Source organism: Bombina bombina, chromosome 6 (assembly GCF_027579735.1).
Source record: "Bombina bombina isolate aBomBom1 chromosome 6, aBomBom1.pri, whole genome shotgun sequence".
NCBI classification, from domain to species: Eukaryota; Metazoa; Chordata; class Amphibia; order Anura; family Bombinatoridae; genus Bombina; species Bombina bombina.
Genome location: NC_069504.1, coordinates 1,119,695,690 through 1,119,716,685, shown reverse-complemented (window position 1 = coordinate 1,119,716,685; position 20,996 = coordinate 1,119,695,690). Strand labels below are relative to the sequence as shown.

Below are 20,996 nucleotides of genomic sequence, written 5' to 3'. Positions count from 1 at the left end.
CAATTTCCTCATATAGCAGTTTCAGGAATGGGAAAATATGCATATTCTAAAATAAGCATAAAAGCAAATATATAAAATATAAAGAGAGCAAAAGCATAAAGGAAGTGGGGTAAAATAACTAAAATATTTGGTGCCAAGTAGGACGCACAACGCAAATATTAATAAAAGTATTTTGGCTCCAACCAACATCCGGAAATGACGCAACTCACATCATAACAAGCGTGACTACGCGCCAAACAACCTAACGTCAACAAAGACGCAGGAAATGACTAAACTTGCTGTCACGCTCGGCTGCTGGGAAGCTCTGCAGTCCTCTCTGTGTGCTTGATTGACAGGTGTCTGAGCCACCCCTTCCTGATGATGTCAAAACCAGGCTTTTTATTCTGAGCTTCCTGTTTCTCCAGTGCCCGTTTGTTTGTTTAACTTTGTGGCTTCTGTTAGGAATTCGCTGTGGAATCTCTCTAACTGCTGCTTTTCTGTTGCCAATCTCTTCAAGGAATTACTATGCTGGATTAACCTTCAACCTCCTGATAACCTGTCTCCAAACAATGCAAGTACTGTTTGTTTTGTGAAACATTCAAACTGCCTGTTTACCTGCTGCAAAACTTGCAAATTCTGCCTACTCTGTGTACTGCCAAACTATTCAAATACTGTTATTTCTGTGAAACCTTCAATCTGCATGTTTACCTCTTTCCAATCTCTGCAAATACAATTATTCAGTGTAAACCTTAAAACTGCTTGATATCCTGTTGCCAGTCTCAACAAGTACTGTTTAATCTGTGTTAACCTTCAAACTACCAGATTACCTGTTGCATACTCTGCAAAGACTGTCTACACAGTGTTAACCCTCAAACTGCCTGATTACCTGTTACATACTCTGCAAAGACTGTCTACACAGTGTTAACCCTCAAACTGCCTGATAACAAATTACCTACTCCTGCATTATTAACTCTTTCCTGTTTTACCCTTCTTCTGTCTGAGTATAAGTGGACTATCCCTGCTCTCCTGATTCTGTGGAAGACATTTCCTAAAACCAGTTCCTTATTCAGAAGTCTATCTGGCTGATAACTTGAATTACTTTGGGCACAGGCTAACCCTGCTCCATATTGTGAGTAAATTGTTTTTTGGAGGTTGTCGTGGGGTCACGTCCTGGATTAAACTCAGAGTGCAAGGGTGTTGTTCAAGTTCGCCCTAGCATTTGGGTCTTCTTCTGGACATTTCCTAACCTGACACTTGCACAACTGTAGACAAAAATTTGAGCCAAAAAAAGTCAAATTGCAAAAAAAAACTAAACCCCAGGTAAAAAATAACTTCATAAAACATGATTCCCATACTGAAACTTTAGAATTAAGATTGTGGGGGATTAGTTGGAGTTAAGTAATGACAGATATAGTCCCCTTATTTGTATTACAATACATATATTTTATATCTATATGTTATGTTAAGTATCACCAAATGGGATCAGTATCTGATGTGGGATCTCAGAGAACAGAACTAAACAACTAGAAAAACTAATTGTATGAGGAATACATTAGGATTCATAGCAGAGATTACCACAAATTGTATATCATGTGAACTCCAAGTAATGGATTCAGATAAAGATTACACTATATATTTAAAAAGTTTCATAACATTCATACCTTAAGTCTTTATTAGTATAACTAGGAACCAACATTCACACAGTAGTAGCAAGAAAAGAGTTAAAAACACTTAAACCCAGTCAAGAGTAATTACTTATGTGCTTATAGAGCCAAGAAGTATATAGATATGCATGGATATATGATATGCGTTCTGTGAAACGCGCGTCAGGGGTCCAGCAGGAGTAGCGTTGTCTCTCCTGTCTGCCGTTTTTAATTTGCTTGCCTATGTCTAAATAAGAATTATCTCGCTAATTGTTTATTATTCATGGTGCCTACTAAGATTATATACTAATACTTAAAAGTAAATCAGCCCTCGGATTGTAAGGGCTTAGCTTATTTTAGAATATTTGAAAGTGGGCCCATGCATATCTATATACTTCTTGGCTCTATAAGCACATAAGTAATTCCTCTTGACTGGGTTTAAGTGTTTTTAACTCTTTTCTCGCTACTACTGTGTGAATGTTGGTTCCTAGTTATACTAATAAAGACTTAAGGTATGAATGTTATGGAACTTTTTAAATATATAGTGTAATCTTTATCTGAATCCATTACTTGGAGTTCACATGATATACAATTTGTGGTAATCTCTGCTATGAATCCTAATGTATTCCTCATACAATTAGTTTTTCTAGTTGTTTAGTTCCCATACTGAAACTGTTAGACTGCAAAGGGAAATACACATAGACCTGACTCATGGCAAATATAAGTAAATACATATATTAAAAACTTTATATTAAAACAAAGCACAAAACATAGCTGAGAGTGTCTTAAATAATGATACATACTTACTGAAAGACACCCATCCACATATAGCAGACAGCCAAACCAGTACTGAAACCTATCAGCAGAGGTAATGGTATAAGAGTATATTGTTGATCTGAAAAGGGAGGTAGGAGATGAATCCCTACGACCGATAACAAGAGAACCCTTGAAAAGATTTCCCATGAGTGAAACCATAAATTTCAACAGGCAATACTCTCTTCACATCCCTCTGACAAACACTGTACTCTGAGAGGAATTGGGCTTCAGAATGCTTAGAAGCGCTCATCATAAAAGAAATCATAGAAAAATTTATTTCTTTTACGATACGACGAGTCCACGGATTTCATCCTTACTTGTGGGATTTATCCTCCTGCTAGCAGGAAGTGGCAAAGAGCACCACAGCAGAGCTGTATATATATAGCTCCTCCCTTCCCTCCATCTCCAGTCATTCGACCGAAGTTAGAAAGAGAAAGGAAAAGCCAAAGGTGCAGAGGTGACTGAAGTTTAACAAAAAAATAAAAACCTGTCGTAGAAAAACAGGGAGGGCCGTGGACTCGTCGTATCGTAAAAGAAATAAATTTATCAGGTAAGCATAAATTTAGTTTTCTTTTACAAAGATACGACGAGTCCACGGATTTCATCCTTACTTGTGGGATACAATACCAAAGCTATAGGACACAGATGAAAAGGGAGGGACAAGACAGGAACCTAAACGGAAGGCACCACTGCTTGAAGAACCTTTCTCACAATTACAGCCTCAGAAGAAGCAAAAGTATCAAATTTGTAAAATTTGTAAAAAGTGTGAAGAGACGACCAAGTTGCAGCCTTGCAAATCTGTTCAACAGAAGCATTGTTTTTAAATGCCCATGAGGAAGCCACAGCCCTAGCAGAATGAGCCGTAATTCTTTCAGGAGGCTGCTGTCCAGCAGTCTCATATGCCAGACGGATGATACTTTTCAGCCACAAAGAAAGAGAAGTAGCTGTAGCTTTCTGACCCCTACGCTGTCCAGAAAAAATAATGAATAAAGAAGAAGATTGACGGAAATCTTTAGTCGCCTGTAAGTAAAACTTCAGGGCATGGACAACGTCCAAGTTATGCAACTTACACTCCTTCTTAGAAGAAGGGTTAGGGCATAATGAAGGAACAACAATTTCCTAATTAATATTTTTATTAGAAACAACCTTAGGAAGGAAACCAGGATTGGAACGTAAAACCACCTTATCAGAATGGAAGATAAGATAAGGCGAGTCACATTGCAACGCCGAAAGCTCAGAAACTCTACAAGCAGAAGAAATAGCAACCAAAAACAAAACTTTCCAAGATAACAACTTAATATCTATGGAATGCATAGGTTCAAACGGAACCCCTTGAAGAACATTAAGAACCAAATTCAAACTCCATGGAGGAGCAATTGGTCTAAACACAGGCTTGATCCTGGTCAAAGCCTGACAAAAAGACTGAACGTCTGGAACTTCTGCCAAACATTTGTGAAGTAAAATTGACAAAGCAGAGATCTGTCCCTTTAAGGAACTTGCTGATAACCCTTTCTCCAATCCTTCCTGGAGAAAAGACAGAATCCTGTGATTTCTAACTCTATTCCATGAATAGTTCTTGGATTCACACCAATAAAGATATTTATGCCATATCTTATGGTAAATCTTTCTAGTCACAGGCTTACGTGCCTGAATCAATGACCGAATCAGAGAACCCCCGTTTAGATAAAATCAAGCGTTCAATCTCCAAGCAGTCACCTGCAGAGATATCAGATTTGGATGTTGGAAAGGACCTTGAATGAGAAGGTCCTGTCTCAGTGGGAGTTTCCACAGAGGCAGAGAGGACATGTCCACTAGATCTGCATACCAAGTCCTGTGTGGCCACGCAGGTGCTATTAGAATTACCGAAGCTCTCTCCTGCTTGATCCGAGCAATCACCCGGGGGAGAAGAGGAAACGGTGGAAACACATAAGCTAGGTTGAACGACCAGGGCACTGCCAAGGCATCTATCAGTTCGGCCTGGGGATCCCTTGACCTGGATCCGTATCTTGGGAGCTTGGCATTCTGTCGAGACGCCATCAGATCCAATTCCGGGCTGCCCAATCAGAGAATTAGAGAGGCAAATACCTCCGGATGACGTTCCCACTCCCCTGGATGAAAAGTCTGTCGGCTTAAAAAATCTGCTTCCCAGTTGTCGAACTCCTGGGATGTAGATTGCTGACAGATAACAAGAGTGTACCTCCGTCCATCGAATTATCTTGGATACTTCTGTCATCGCCAAGGAATTCCTCGCTCCTCCTTGATGATTGATGTAAGCCACAGTCGTGATATTGTCCAACTGGAATTGGATGAATTTGGCCGAAGCCAACTGAGGCCACGCCTGAAGTGCATTGAATATTGCTCTTAATTCCAGGATATTGATTGGAAGTAGAGACTCCACCCAAGTCCATACATCCTGAGCCCTCAGGGAATTCCAGACTGCACCCCAGCCTAGAAGACTGGCATCCATTGTCACTATCGCCCACGAGGGTCTGCGGAAACACGTTCCTTGGGACAGATGATCCAGCGACAAACACCAAAGAAGAGAGTTTCTGGTCTCCTGGTTCAGATTTATCTGAGGAGTTAAATCTGCATAATCCCCATTCCACTGTCCGAGCATGCACAGTTGCAGTGGTCTGAGATGAAATCAAGCAAACTAAATTATGTCCATTGCCACCACCATCAATCCAATTACCTCCATTCACTGAGCCACTGATGGCCGAGGATTGGACTGAAGGGCTCAGCATGTATGTAGAATCTTTGACTTTCTGACCTCCGTCAGAAAAATCTTCATGGATATAGAATCTATCAGAGTTCCCAAGAAGTGAACCCTTGTCTGTGGAATTAGTGAACTCTTTCCTAGATTCACCTTCCATCCGTGAGTTCTCAGAAAGGACAACACAATGTCTGTATGAGATCTTGTTAGATAAGTTGATGCCTGAATCAGAATATCGTCCAGATAAGTTGTCACTGCTATGCTCTGAGGCCTGAGAACCGCCAGAAGGGACCCTAGAACCTTTGTGAAGATCCTGGGTGCTGTGGCCAACCCAAAGGGAAGAGCCACGAACTGAAAATGTTTGTCCAGGAAGGCAAACCTTAGGTACTGATGATGATCCTTGTGGATAGGAATATGAAGATATGCATCCTTCAAGTCCACCGTAGTCATATATTGACCCTCCTGGATCATTGGCAAAATTGTTCGAATAGTCTCCATCTTGAAAGATGGAACTCTGAGAAACTTGTTTAGACTTTTGAGATCTAAAATGGGTCTGAACGTTACCTCTTTTTTCGGAACCACAAGAAGATTTGAGTAAAACCCCAGTCCCTGTTCCAATCTTGGAACAGGATGAATTACTCCCATTGTATAGAGGTCTTTAACACAATGTAAGAACGCCTCTCTTTTTATCTGTTTTACAGATAATCGTGAAAGAAGAAATCTCCCCCTTCGAAGAAAACTTTTGAATTCCAGTTGATACCCATGGGTCACAATTTCCAGTGCCCAGGGGTCCTGAATATCTCTTGCCCAAGCCTGAAAAAAGAGAGAAAGTCTGCCCCCTACTAGATCCGGACCCGGATCGGGGGTCGCCCCTTCATGCTGTCTTGGTAGTAGCGGCGGGTTTCTTGGGTTGTTTACCCTTGTTCCAAGCCTGATTGGGTCTCCAGACGGGCTTGGCTTGAGCAAAATTCCCTTCTGGTTTAGTGGAAGAGGAGGAAGGGACTCACCTGAAATTCCGAAAGGAACGAAATTTACTCTGTCTCCTCTGTTTAGATGTCTTATCCTGAGGGAGGAGATGACCCTTACCTCCTGTAATGTCAGAAATGATCTCTTTCAATTCTGGCCCAAATAGAGTATTTCCTTTGAAAGGAATAGCTAAAAGCTTGGATTTAGAAGATACATCCGCAGACCAGGACTTTAACCATAAGGCTCTGCGGGCCACAATGGACAAACCTGCTTCCTTGGCCGCCAATTTAGCAATTTGAAAGGCAGCATCCGTAAGAAAGGAATTGGCCAGCTTAAGGGCCCTAATTCTATCCAATATCTCATCCAAAGGAGTCTCAGTCTTAAGAGACTCTTCAAGGGCATCAAACCAAAAGGGAGCCGCAGTTGTGACTGGAACAATGCAGGCCATTGGTTGTAATATAAACCCTTGATGAACAAATAGCTTCTTCAGGAGACCCTCCAATTTCTTATCCATAGGGTCCTTGAATGCACAATGGCTGAAAAAAAAGCTGAGCTGGCTGAAAAAAAACCTAACACCTGCAAAAAAGCAGCGTTCAGCTCCTAACGCAGCCCCATTGTTTCCTATGGGGAAACACTTTCTAAGTCTACACCTAATACCCTAACATGAACCCTGAGTCTAAACACCCCTAATCTTACACTTATTAACCCCTAATCTGCCACCCCCACTATCGCTGACACCTACATTATATTATTAACCCCTAATCTGCTGCTCCGGACACCGCCGCAACCTACATTATAGCTATGAACCCCTAATCTACTGCCCCTAACATCGCCGACACCTATATTATATTTATTACCCCCTAATCTGCCCCCCCCCCCCATGTCGCCGCCACCTACCTACACTTATTAACCCCTAATCTGCTGACCGGACCTCGCCGCCACTATAATAAAATGTATTAACCCCTACACCGCCGCACTCCCGCCTCGCAAACACTATAATACATTTTATTAATCCCTAATCTGCCCTCCCTAACATCGCCGCCACCTACCTACAAATATTAACCCCTAATCTGCCGCCCCCACCGTCGCTGCTACTATAATAAAGTTATTAACCCCTAAACCTAAGTCTAACCCTAACACCCTCCTAACAAATATAATTTAAAATAATCTAAATAAATTTACTATAATTAAATAAATTATTCCTATTTAAAACTAAATACTTACCTATAAAATAAACCCTGATACTAATAGTTACATTGTAGCTATTTTAGGATTTATATTTATTTTACAGGCAACTTTGTATTTATTTTAACTAGGTACAATAGCTATTAAATAGTTAATAACAACTATTTAATAGCTGCCTAGTTAAAATAATTACAAACTTACCTGTAAAATAAATCCTAACCTAAGTTACAAATACACCTAACACTACACTATCAATAAATTAATTAAATAAATTACCTACAATTAGCTAAACTAAAATACAATTAAATAAACTAATCTATAATACAAAAAAAACAAACACTAAATTACAGAAAATAATTTTTTTTACAAGAAGTTTAAACTAATTACACCTAATCTAAGCCCCCTAATAAAATAAAAAAAGCCCCCCAAAATAATAAAATGCCCTACCCTATTCTAAATTACAAAGTAATCAGCTCTTTTACCAGCCCTTAAAAGGGCCTTTTGCGGGGCATTGCCCCAAAGTAATCAGCTCTTTTACCTGTAAAAAAAAAATACAACCCCCCACAACATTAAAACCCACCACCCACATACCCCTATTCTAACCCACCCAAACCTCCTGAAGATCTCCCTACCTTGAGTCGTCTTCACCCAGCCGAGCCGAATTCTTGATCCAAGCGGAACAACAAGAGGTCCTCCATCCGGTAGAAGTCTTCATCCAAGCGGGGCAAGAAGAGGTCCTCCATCCGGTAGAAGTCTTCATCCAAGCGGGGTCATCTATCTTCATCCATCCGGAGCGGAGCCATCTTCCATACAGCCAACGCGGAGCTATCCTCTTCAACCGACGGACGGGTAAGAAAAATCTGATTGGCTGATTCAATTAGCCAGATTGAAGTTCAATCCGATTGGCTGATCCAATCAGCCAATCGGATTGACCTCGCATTCTATTGGCTGATCTGAACAGTCAATAGAATGCAAGGTCAATCCGATTGGCTGATTGGATCAGCCAATCGGATTGAACTTCAATCTGATTGGCTGATTGAATCAGCCAATCAGATTTTTCTTACCTTAATTCCGATTGGCTGATAGAATCCTATCAGCCAATCGGAATTCAAGGGACGCCATCTTGGATGACGTCCCTTAAAGGAACCGTCATTTGTCGTTAGTCTGTCGGTTGAAGAGGATGGCTCCGCTCCACTCCGGATGGATGAAGATAGAAGACCCCACTTGGATGAAGACTTCTACCGGATGGTGGACCTCTTCTTGCCCTGCTTGGATGAAGACTTCTACCGGATGGAGGACCTCTTCTTGCCCCGCTTGGATGAAGACTTCTACCGGATGGAGGACCTCTTGTTGCTCCGCTTGGAAGAAGAATTTAGCTCGGCTGGGTGAAGATGACTCAAGGTAGGGAGATCTTCAAGGGGTTAGTGTTAGGTTTATTTAAGGGGGGTTTGGGTGGGTTAGAGTAGGGGTATGTGGGTGGTGGGTTTTAATGTTGGGGGGAGTTGTATTTTTTTTACAGGTAAAAGAGCTGATTACTTTGGGGCAATGCCCCACAAAAGGCCCTTTTAAGGGCTGGTAAAAGAGCTGATTACTTTGTAATTTAGAATAGGGTAGGGCATTTCATTATTTTTTTATTTTATTAGGGGGCTTAGATTAGGTGTAATTAGTTTAAAATTCTATTTTCTGTAATTTATTGATAGTGTAGTGTTAGGTGTATTTGTAACTTAGGTTAGGATTTATTTTACAGGTAATTTTGTAATTATTTTAACTATGTAGCTATTAAATAGTTATTAACTATTTAATAGCTACTGTACCTAGTTAAAATAAATACAAAGTTGCCTGTAAAATAAATATAAATCCTAAAAAAGCTACAATGTAACTATTAGTTACATTGTAGCTATATTAGGGTTTATTTTAAAGGTATTTAGTTTTAAATAGGAATAATTTATTTAATTATAGTAAATTTATTTAGATTAATATAAATTATATTTAAGTTAGGGGGGTGTTAGGGTTAGACTTAGGTTTAGGGTTTAATAACTTTATTATAGTAGCGGCGACGGTGGGGGCGGCAGATTAGGGGTTAATATTTGTAGGTAGGTGGCGGCGATGTTAGGGAGGGCAGATTAGGGGTTAATAAAATGTATTATAGTGTTCGCGAGGCGGGAGTACGGAGGTTTAGGGGTCAATACATTTATTATAGTGGCGGCAAGGTCCGGTCAGCAGATTAGGGGTTAATAAGTGTAGGTAGGTGGCGGCGACGTGGGGGGGGGGCAGATTAGGGGGTAATAAATATAATATAGGTGTTGGCGATGTTCGGGGCAGCAGATTAGGGGTTCATAGGGATAATGTAGGTTGCGGCGGTGTCCGGAGCGGCAGATTAGGGGTTAAAAAAAAATTTATTATAGGGTTTGCGATGTGGGGGGCCTCGGTTTAGGGGTTCATAGGTAGTTTATGGGTGTAAGTGTACTTTATAGCCCAGTAGTTAGGAGCTTTATGTTCCCGCGTTAGCCCATAAAGCTCTTAACTACTGACTTTTTTGACGGCAGGAGTCTTGTCGGTAGAGGCTTTACTGCTCACTTCTTCCAAGCCTCTTAATACCAGCGTTAGGCAAATCCCATTGAAAAGATAGGATACGCAATTGACGTAAGGGGATGTGCGGTAGCCTCGAGTCGCGGAAAGAAAGTGAGCGGTAGACCCTTTCCTGCCTGACTCTAAATACCAGCGGGCGGTAAAAAGCAGCGTTAGGACCCCTTTAACGCTGCTTTTGACGGCTAACTCCAAACTCTAAATCTAGACCTTAGTTAGGTGTTTCTAAGACTTTGTACAGAAATGCAGCACATTTCTGGGAGGCACAGTGGAGACAAAAATCCACCAGTTCCCACAGTCTAAAAGGCTACTTGAAGCTCCTCTGTAAGAAAATAGTACACATTGGCACCATTTAAAACAAAAAATTCTTGATTGAAGAATCTAAACTAAACACCTCATTTTACCATTTCCTATCACTAACACAGGCAAAGAGAATGACTGGAGGTGGAGGGAAGGGAGGAGCTATATATACAGCTCTGCTGTGGTGCTCTTTGCCACTTCCTGTTACCAGGAGGATAAATCCCACAAGTAGTGATGAAATCCGTGGACTCGTCGTATCTTTGTAAAAGAAATCAAGCACAAACTTCACCACCTCCATAGAAGGCAAAGTTTTTAAAACGAAGGTGTGAGTGTAGTGGGAGGTGTATTTTTAGGCATTTGGAGGTTTGGGAAACTTTGCCCTCTCCTGGTAGGAATGTATATCCCATACGTCACTAGCTCATGGACTCTTGCCATTTACATTACATGAAAGAAAGTATATTAATATAACCGTGTTGGTTATGCAAAACTGGGGAATGGGTAATAAAGGGATTATCTATTTTTTTAAAGCTTACCAACTGTTTGACCTTTTGTGAAGTTTTCCATCAGGTTTATCTCCTCCAAATGCCTCTTGTAGCTGTAAAATATAGAATGTACAACAGATTAGGATTTATAGTTAAAGCTGCTCAACCCCACCACATATATTATGATCCATTTCCTTGAAACTAAATTTAACTCAAAATTAAAAATATTTGGCCAAGGTTTCCTCTGAAATCATAAGCTCTCTCTATAGAGCTGTAACCATCACACAGGCAGATATCAGCTCTGTTACTGGGTTATATCAGAGGCAACCTGCAAGGCTTCTTCAAAGTTACTGAAATCTGCAGGAAAGTAAAATCAGTAGCAAAAATAAAATATAGGTAATGTTGTATTCAGTCACATTATAAATGTGTGTATATCGTTGCTATATTTTTTTATTTTGTTGCTAGGCGGCCACACAGTATTTGTCAGAATCAAAAATCAAACAGACTTCTGCATTTATATACTTTTTCATTTATATAGTAATTTAAAAAAAGAATTCCATTTAACTGCAGACATTCTAGATATCCCTACATAATACCACAGAGGGACCCTCCAATGAAGATGGAATTGATAGAATGGACCACTCATCCTTTTACCACCTTAAAAAGGTAGCTCCTACCTTACTGACCTTTCTTCCATTCTTAGTGAATGTCCAGGACAGGAAAGCACAAGGGAATGCATCTCAATGATTAATATTTATAGACAGATACATAAGATAAGAGTTAGGTAAAGATAGATAAGATACATATTAAAAATGCCCTTGTAGAAGGCTTGTACACAACAAATGCTCACAGTCTATAGTGTGCACGCTGCAAACTCTCTGGCTTAGGAAAAAAAGCAAACAAACAGTCAGTTCAGCAGTGCGCTCTTTCCTCCCTCACCGCATAAGGCATTACTTCCGGGTTACGGCACACAGGAGAGTGGGGATGACGTCAAGCCACAGAAGCCGGTAATGGGACCAAAGCGCATCCGTCCCATACGCCAAAAAAGGATAATCCAAAAGAGCAAAATGATGTCCCAGGAGCCGGCAAGTGTAAAATATATCCAAACTTTATTAGAATTATTTAAAAACAGCATACGGTTCAGTCCGTCAGTACAACAGCACAACTGACCAGATTAAAAACACAACAGAAAGGGAGAGAAGCTGCGCTCCTCATGCAGCAGACATGTTTCGTGCTTACCAAGCACTTGTTCACTGCTTAAAGGAGCAGCAGCTGCCTTCCACTTAAATAGGCTACAGCTGTGAATAAATTTAAAGATACATCTCATATAATGATAATTAAATACTTAGAAATAGTTATCTCCCTCATGCAGTGTGTATAACTTGATTAAATATAAAAGCACTCATCCCTACATAGTAACAGGAAAACATACAAATAGATAAACATTTCATAATAGTTAGAATTGCAATTATACAATAATTTATAGAGTTTTATAATGTTTAAGAGATTTGATTCATGAAATAGCAAAATTTATAAATTATAGCTAAAATTCTGATTTAATCCAAGCAAATAAATAGAATTTTATAATGTTTAAAAGATTTGATTCATGAAATAGCAAAATTTATAAATAATAGCTAAAATTCTGATTTAATCCAAACAAATAAATAGTACTATAGAAAGTTTATATAATTCAAAGAAAAGGAATTTTATTATGTATGTACACTTCCCTAGACACATAGATCTATATCCCTCCTTAGGTTTAGACCATGGGGCATAGACGTATTTAGAGTAAATATCCAATATACCTCTCTTAAATTAAGTTTATTTTGTCTATTGCCACCTCTTCTCCACCGTGGAACATGGTCTATACCCTGCAGGGACAAGAGAGACGCATCAGAGTTGTGGAATGTTTTAAAGTGTCTTGCAATGGGGGTGTCAGAATCCGGATCCTCTATAGAACGCACATGTTCAAGGAATCGTTCTTTCAGGGGTCTTTTAGACCTTCCCACGTACTGTTTTAAACAGCCTCTGCATGTCAAAAGGTAAATGACATGTGTAGTAACACAAGTTATGTAAAACTTGATTTGATGTACTGTACCAGTACTAGAAGAGGTGAAAAATTCACCTTCATTTACAGATTCACATGTTTTACATATCCTGTGTCTACATTTAAAGAAACCCTTTTTTTGTTTAAGCCAACAGTTCTGTGTCAATCTTGGTAGATCAGATGGTGAAACATAGTTACCCAGGGTTTTTCCTCTCTTGGAGATGAACTGGCAGCCTTCACTGACAATCCCTTTAAGGGTTGGGTCAGTGTGTAAAATAGGTAGGGATTCCTTTATTATTTCACAGATTTTATTATATTCAAGGCTGTAAGTAGTAATAAACTTTGGTTTACCTATCTCCATTTGTCTTTTGTTTTTATTTTTGTATTGCAAAAGTGTGGTCCTTGGTATAGCATCTACCTCTTTGCGGGCTTTGTCTAAAATAGTTTCATTGTAACCTCTTTCTCTCAATCTCTGTGTGATAATGTCTGCTTGTTTTTGGTAGTTCCTTTCATTCGTACAGTTTCTTTTGGCCCTGATATATTGGCCTTTGGGAATTCCCTGTAGCGTATGTCTAGGGTGACAGGACCTGAACTCAAGGATAGTATTTCCTGCTGTGGCTTTTCTATATAGATCAGTCTCTATCACTCCCGTGTCAATATTACCAATGATGGTAATATCCAAAAAATTAATTCTGTCATGACTATGTTCACCCACCAATTTAATGTTATGGTCATTGTTATTGAGGTAAGTACAAAAATCATCTACAATGCTGTCTGTACAATCCAAAATCAGTATCAGATCATCAATATATCTGGCAAAAAACACAATATTATGTCGATAGGGGTTCCTATCTCCAAAGACGTGGAAAAGCTCCCACCATCCCATAAACCTAAGGAGGGATATAGATCTATGTGTCTAGGGAAGTGTACATACATAATAAAATTCCTTTTCTTTGAATTATATAAACTTTCTATAGTACTATTTATTTGTTTGGATTAAATCAGAATTTTAGCTATTATTTATAAATTTTGCTATTTCATGAATCAAATCTTTTAAACATTATAAAATTCTATTTATTTGCTTGGATTAAATCAGAATTTTAGCTATAATTTATAAATTTTGCTATTTCATGAATCAAATCTCTTAAACATTATAAAACTCTATAAATTATTGTATAATTGCAATTCTAACTATTATGAAATGTTTATCTATTTGTATGTTTTCCTGTTACTATGTAGGGATGAGTGCTTTTATATTTAAACAAGTTATACACACTGCATGAGGGAGATAACTATTTCTAAGTATTTAATTATCATTATATGAGATGTATCTTTAAATTTATTCACAGCTGTAGCCTATTTAAGTGGAAGGCAGCTGCTGCTCCTTTAAGCAGTGAACAAGTGCTTGGTAAGCACGAAACATGTCTGCTGCATGAGGAGCGCAGCTTCTCTCCCTTTCTGTTGTGTTTTTAATCTGGTCAGTTGTGCTGTTGTACTGACGGACTGAACCGTATGCTGTTTTTAAATAATTCTAATAAAGTTTGGATATATTTTACACTTGCCGGCTCCTGGGACATCATTTTGCTCTTTAGGAAAAAAAGTACAGCACATTATGTTGGGGAAACAACCCAAAGGGCTAAAGATCACATTAACCAACATAAATATCAGAAGACTTGATTCGACAGCCCCTGTGGCTTATTTCTTTTCTTTGTCTAGGGGAAGTGTGGTCTCACAAGTTGCACTCCAAACTATTGTCCATAACCCAATACCTTGGCATGGGGGGGGGGGGGGGAGAATTGATACTGAACATACATATGGATTTCTGGGTACTTGATTGGAATAGTTATATCCAAAAGGCATGAACAGGGCTTTAGAATGGATAATCTTCCTTTAGTTAATATTCTGTCTACGTTTTAGGGAAGATTTAATGTATTAGATTGCTAGCTTTTGTATCAGTGTAGGCTGTGCATTTATATACACACACATATATATATATACACACACACACACACACACACATATACACACACAGTATATACATATATACATACAGTATCCCACAAAAGTGAGTACACCCCTCACATTTGTGTAAATATTTTATTATATATTTTCATGTGACAACACTGAAGAAATGACACTTTGCTAAAATGTAAAGTAGTGAGTGTCTAAACCGTTGGCAACAAAAGTGAGTACACCCCTAAGTGGAAATTTCTACATTGGGCCCAAAGTGTCAATATTTTCTGTGGCCACCATTATTTTCTAGCACTGCCTTAAGGGCATGGAGTTCACCAGAGCTTCACAGGTTGCCACTAGAGTCCTTTTCCACTCCTCAATGACAACATCACAGAGCTGGGGGATGTTAGAGACCTTGCGCTCCCCCACCTTCCGTTTGAGGATGCCCCACAGATGCTCAATAGGGTTTAGGTCTGGAGACATGCTTGGCCAGTCCATCACCTTTACCCTCAGCTTATTTAGCAAGGCAGTGGTTGCCTTGGAGGTGTGCTTGGGGTTGTTATGTTGGAATACTGCCCTGCGGCCCAGTCTCCGAAGAGAGGGGATCATGCTCTGCTTCAGTATGTCACAGTACATGTTGGCATTCATGGTTCCCCTTTAATGAACTGCAGCTCCCCAGTGCCGGCAGCACTCATGCAGGCCCAGACCATGACACTCCCACTAAAATGCATGACTGTAGGCAAGACACACTTGTCTTTATACTCCTCACCTGGTTGCCGCCACACTCGATAGACACCATTTGAACCGAATAAGTTTATCTTGGTCTCATCCGACTACAGGACATGGTTCCGGTAATCCATGTCCTTAGTCTGCTTGTCTTCAGCAAACTGTTTGCAGGCTTTCTTGTGCATCATGCAATACTCTTGTTATTTTGAGATACACATACATACATATATACATATATATATATATATATATATATATATATATATATATATATATATATATATATATATATATATATATATATATATATATATATATATATATATATATACACATATATATATATATATATATAAATAACTCATTGTGTAGTTCATTAACAAATCTAGACAGGCCCGGAGGCTTGTTTTCCCACAGAAAACCTCTGAATTACATTGTTTCCAATGAAGCAAAGGATTCTGGGTAAGATATGAAAATTAAGTACACAATGACACACCTTTTTACTTCAGTCTGCTTTTCAGCAGATTCCCTTTACGCCAAAGTATCGCTGTTCACACAGCTTATAAACTTAGCTAGGGTTAGTGCAGTGATTCATAACCATCCCAGGACAGACTTTCGTACTTGTTGCTACTCATCAGCTGGGAGAAGGTTTGAATCACTGCTGGGTGAAGTTGATTCCGGGCAGAATACAACATTTTAAATTAGGGGGAGATAAAAGGCGAGTTTAAAATCCTCCACTACGCACAAAATATAGAGAAAATAACTCATTGTGTAGTTCATTAACAAATCTAGACAGGCCCGAAGGCTTGTTTTCCCACAGAAAACCTCTGAATTACATTGTTTCCAATGCAGCAAAGGATTATGGGTAAGATATGCAAATTAAGTACACAATGACACACCTTTTTACTTCAGTCTGCTTTTCAGCAGATTCCCTGTAGGTAGGAATAGCGCATTCAGTCCAAACGCTGGTAATAGATAAAAGATTCGAAATTTATTTGTTCAGGTTAAAACCATATCTGTAGCACGGTGTAAAAAGTAGCAAAAATCACTTCACATAAAGCAGGGAATGTGAACAGGAGCACTAGCAAACACGTTTCATGCATGCACACTTGATCACTGCATAGGTGTCTACCTGTGCACACCTATTTATTAGGAAAATCCTTACATTTTTAAAGCTACAGAAACCAATACTCTATGTGTATATATAATCAATTCTAAACGTGTTTGCTAGTGCTCCTGTTCACATTCCCTGCTTTATGTGAAGTGATTTTTGCTACTTTTTACATCGTGCTACAGATATGGTTTTAACCTGAACAAATACATTTTGAATCTTTTATCTATTACCAGCGTTTGGACTGAATGCGCTATTCCTACCTTGTATAATATATATATATATATATATATATATATATATATATATATATACATATATATATATATATATATATATATATATATATATACACACACACATACATACATACATACATACACACACACACAGGGGAGGTGAAAAACAAAATTTATGCTTACCCGATAAATTTATTTATTTCCGGATATGGAGTCCATAACGTCATTTACTGTTGAGAATATCACTCCTGGCCAGCAGGAGGAGGCAAATAGCACCACACCAGAGCTGTTAAATATCACTTCCTTTCCCACAAACCCCAGACGTTCAACTAAAGGGAAATGGACAAAAAGGAATACTACGAAGGTGTAAAGGTGCCTGGCGTTTACTCAAAAATAACTGTCTTAATAAAAAACGGGTGGGGTCGTGGACTCACCATATCCGGAAATAAATTTATCAGGTAAGCATAAATTTTGTTTTCTTTTCTAAGATATGGCGAGTCCACAACATCATCATTTACTGTTGAGAACCAATACCCAAGCTAGAGGACACAGATAACTAGGTAGGGAGAACAAGACAGGCATACCTAAACAGAAGGCACCACCGCTTGAAGAACCTTTCTCCAAAAAGAAACCTCAGCCGAGGCAAAAGTATCAAATTTGAAATTTGTTTAAAAAAGTATGCAGAGAGGACCAAAATGCAGCCTTGCAAACCTGTTCCAAAGAAGTTGCATTTTTGAAGGTCCAAAAAGAAATGACAGCCCTAGAAAATAGCTTTAATTCTCTAAGGGGGCTGCTGACCAGCAGTCTCAACCAAACCAAATTATACTTCTCAACCAGAGGGAGAGAGAAGTAGCAAAAACCTTCTAACCCTTACTTCTTCCTGAAAAACAAACCACCAGGGTTTCCAAAGTCTCCTGCAGGAAGAATTTCAGAGCACGCACAACATCCAGGTAGTGCTACAAACGTTCCTTATGAGAAGGAGGATTAGGACATAGAAAAGGAACAACAATTTCGAGATTACATCTCTATCTAAACCACTTTGTGCAAAGTTGGGTTTTCTTCCCAAAGCACCGCCTCAGACTGAAAAGATAAGATAAGGTGAATCACACTGCAAGCCGAGAGTTCCAAAACTCTCCGAGCAAAAGGAGACAAAATATTCCAAGATAATAACTAAATATATATGGAATGTAAGGCTTAAGCGGAGCATTTTGCTAAACTCTAAGAACCCAGAGAAGACTCCAAGGAGCAGCAAGAGACTTAAACACAGGCCAGATTCTAACCAGGGCCTGACGAAAGGATGAAGAAGAAATCTGACCTTTCAGAGTACTTGACTTAAAATTCCTTCTCCAGACCTACCTGGAGAGAAAAAACAGAATCCTAGAAACCCTAAACCTACGCCAAGAGTAGTCCTTGGATTCCCACCAAAAAAGGTATAAACGTCATACCTTATGGAAACTCTTTCTAGTGACAGGCTTGCGAGCCTGAATCATGGTCTTAACGACTGACTCAGAAAAGCCACACTTATTCAGAACTAAGCGTTTAATCTCCAAGCAAACAGCTTCAGAGAAACAAGATTTGGATGAAGGAAAACACCCTGAGTTAGAAGGTTCTTCCTCAGTGGCAACCTCCAAGGTGGAAGAGATGGCATCTTCACTAGGACTGCATATTAGATCCTACAAGGCCATGCAGGAGCAATAAGAAGTAATGATGCTCTCTCCTGTATGGTACAAGCAATGACTTGTGGAAGGAAAGCAACGAGGAAACAGATATGCCAGACTGAAAACCCAAGGAACTGCCAAAGCATCTATCCGGACGGCCTGCGAATATCTTGACCTTGAACCGAACCTTGGAAGCTTGGCTTTCTAGCTGAGACGCTCTCAGATCAAACTCCAGCACCCCCATGGGAGGGATTACCAGGAGAACACCACCGGATAAAAAACTTTCTGGGATAAAATGTCTGTCAGCTCAGTAAATCCGCTTCCCAGTTGTCCACCCCTGGAATGTGGATGGCAGATAGACAGCAATAGTGAGCTTCCACCCACTGAGCAATCCAAGTCACCTCTTACATGGCTAAGGAAAATTCCCAGTTCCTCCCTGGTGGTTGATGTAAGCCACTGATGTGATATCGTCTGACTGGAACCTCATAAACTGGGCTAAGGACAACTGAGGCCAAGCCATAAGAGCATTGTAACTCACTCTCCACTTCAAGATATTAATGGGGAGTGCAGACTCCTTCACAGTCCATAGTTCTTGCGTCTTGAACGAGTCCCAGACTGTTCTCCAGCCAAAAAAACAGCTGATGCACAGACAATGTTAGATATTATCACAAAAATTTGTATGCAAATGACATAAAAACAATACTCTCCTTAAACAGTGGGCCGCTGCCTTCTTGCAGTCTCTCCCAATAGACTGTACTGAACATCGTTGTAGAGTATAGATGGCGCAGGTCCTATAAAATTCTTATTTTGGTTCCTTGTCTGACTCTACAATACTCTAATAGTAAAGGAGAAGGGCTTGATGTGTTTGTAAATGTTATGTAATATTGCAGTATACTCACTCCATAAATTCTGTGTATTTGACCCGTCTTGTGAGAAAACAGTATCCGTTGAAAAAACACAGCCAAACTGTGAATAAAGGGAGGAATATTCTATTGGTAGGGTGATAGAATACTCTGTATAGAAAACAAGTAGTAACTTACTCCATTGGAGATTAACCCTTTAAGGACACAGCTTTCAGTTTGCTCAATTGTTTTATGACAGAAAAATTCCGTCATATGTCCTTAAGAGGTTAAAATCCAGCAGAGTCACAGCAAACAGCAAAAGAAAGCTAGATACTGAATAAAAACAAAGCTTTAATATAGCTCAACGTATTTCAACAAATAAAATAGTATTTTTCAAGAGCAAATAAAAATCAAGTGTATTATTACTTAACGGTTACAAACACATCAAGCCCTTCTCCTTTACTATTAGAGATCTGTAGAGTCAGACAAGGAACCAAAATAAGAATTTTCTAGGACCTGCACCATCTATATTCTACAATGATGTTCTCCAGCCCAGCAGGCTGGCATCTGTGGTCACAATCCCCCAGGAATATCTCCAGAAACACGCGCCCTGAGACAGATATTCCATGGTAAAGAGCCTCTTAACGCTGAACTAGATCTATCCTCAGAGATACGAATGTTCACTGCACCATTGACTGAGCATGCATAACTGCAGAGCTCTTCAAATGAACTCAAGCAAAAGAAATGATGTCCATGGAACCATCAGACCAATTCCCTTCATACATCGAGTCACTGAAAAGTGAAGGGATAATCGGCTGCAGCCGCATTCAAACTCCCAACCCTCAGGTTGTAATAAAGTTTAAGCTTTCTATCGGACCACTACTGCTTGCTGTTGGCTGAAAAGAAGACTGCAGAGAGAGGTAAGAGGAAGAAATCATTGATTATCTGACCTCTGTTAGAAATATTCTTATAGATAAAGAATCTAATAGGATCCCTGAGAAAATCACCCTTGTATTTGGAACAAGGGAACTTTTCCCCATATTCATTTCCCATCCATGGGAATGTAGAACAGAAAAAAGATTCTCTTGAAAGAATTTGCTCCAAAAAAAAAAAAAGGATGGCACCTGAACCATATATAGTCCAGGAATGCACCCCTGCAACTCCCCGAGATGACAAATCTCAGCAATTTGAGAAGATCCAGTAGAATGGGGACATGAGGATATACATCCTTCAGGTCTATGTTCGTTTTGATTAGACCCTCTAGAGGAGAGTGGAATTCTATTTTAAGAACGGTACTCTGAGAAACTTGAAAATAAATTCCTAGACCCCGTTCCCTTACCAGAATTGTAACTACTACTCTGAGGGAGAAAGGTTCTGAACCCAGTTCAAGAATACCTCTCATCATACCTGGACTGCAGATACTCCAGAAAGGAGACATCAGCCCCTGGGAAGAAAGCTTAGATTGCTTTCCCCTGGACCAAGACTGATTGGGTTTCCAGAAGACTGGACTGTCCCAGAGTTGCAGAGCCTAGGTAGTACCACTAAGACACCGGTAGGCTTCTCAGCTGATCAAGATATCAGCTACAACGCCCCACGGGCTAGCACAGCAAGGGTAATTAGACAAGGCATCACACCAAAGAGATGCCGCCCTTGACACAGTGGCAACACAAACGGTAGGTTTCCAAGAAACCCTGGGTGATCAAAAACCTCCAACTTCTTGTCCATGGATCCCTAAAGGGGTATCTATCCT

General features: G+C 39.6%; 1 protein-coding gene across 1 annotated transcript in view; it reads right to left on the bottom strand.

Moving 5' to 3' along the window:
- IRAG2 (inositol 1,4,5-triphosphate receptor associated 2) overlaps window positions 1–20,996 on the bottom strand; it is a 530,761-nt gene that overhangs the window by 49,445 nt on the left and 460,320 nt on the right. The window contains exon 36 of the mRNA XM_053719704.1: window positions 10,722–10,783. Coding sequence (XP_053575679.1) covers window positions 10,722–10,783 — 62 coding nt within the window. The remainder of the gene's footprint in view (window positions 1–10,721; window positions 10,784–20,996) is intronic.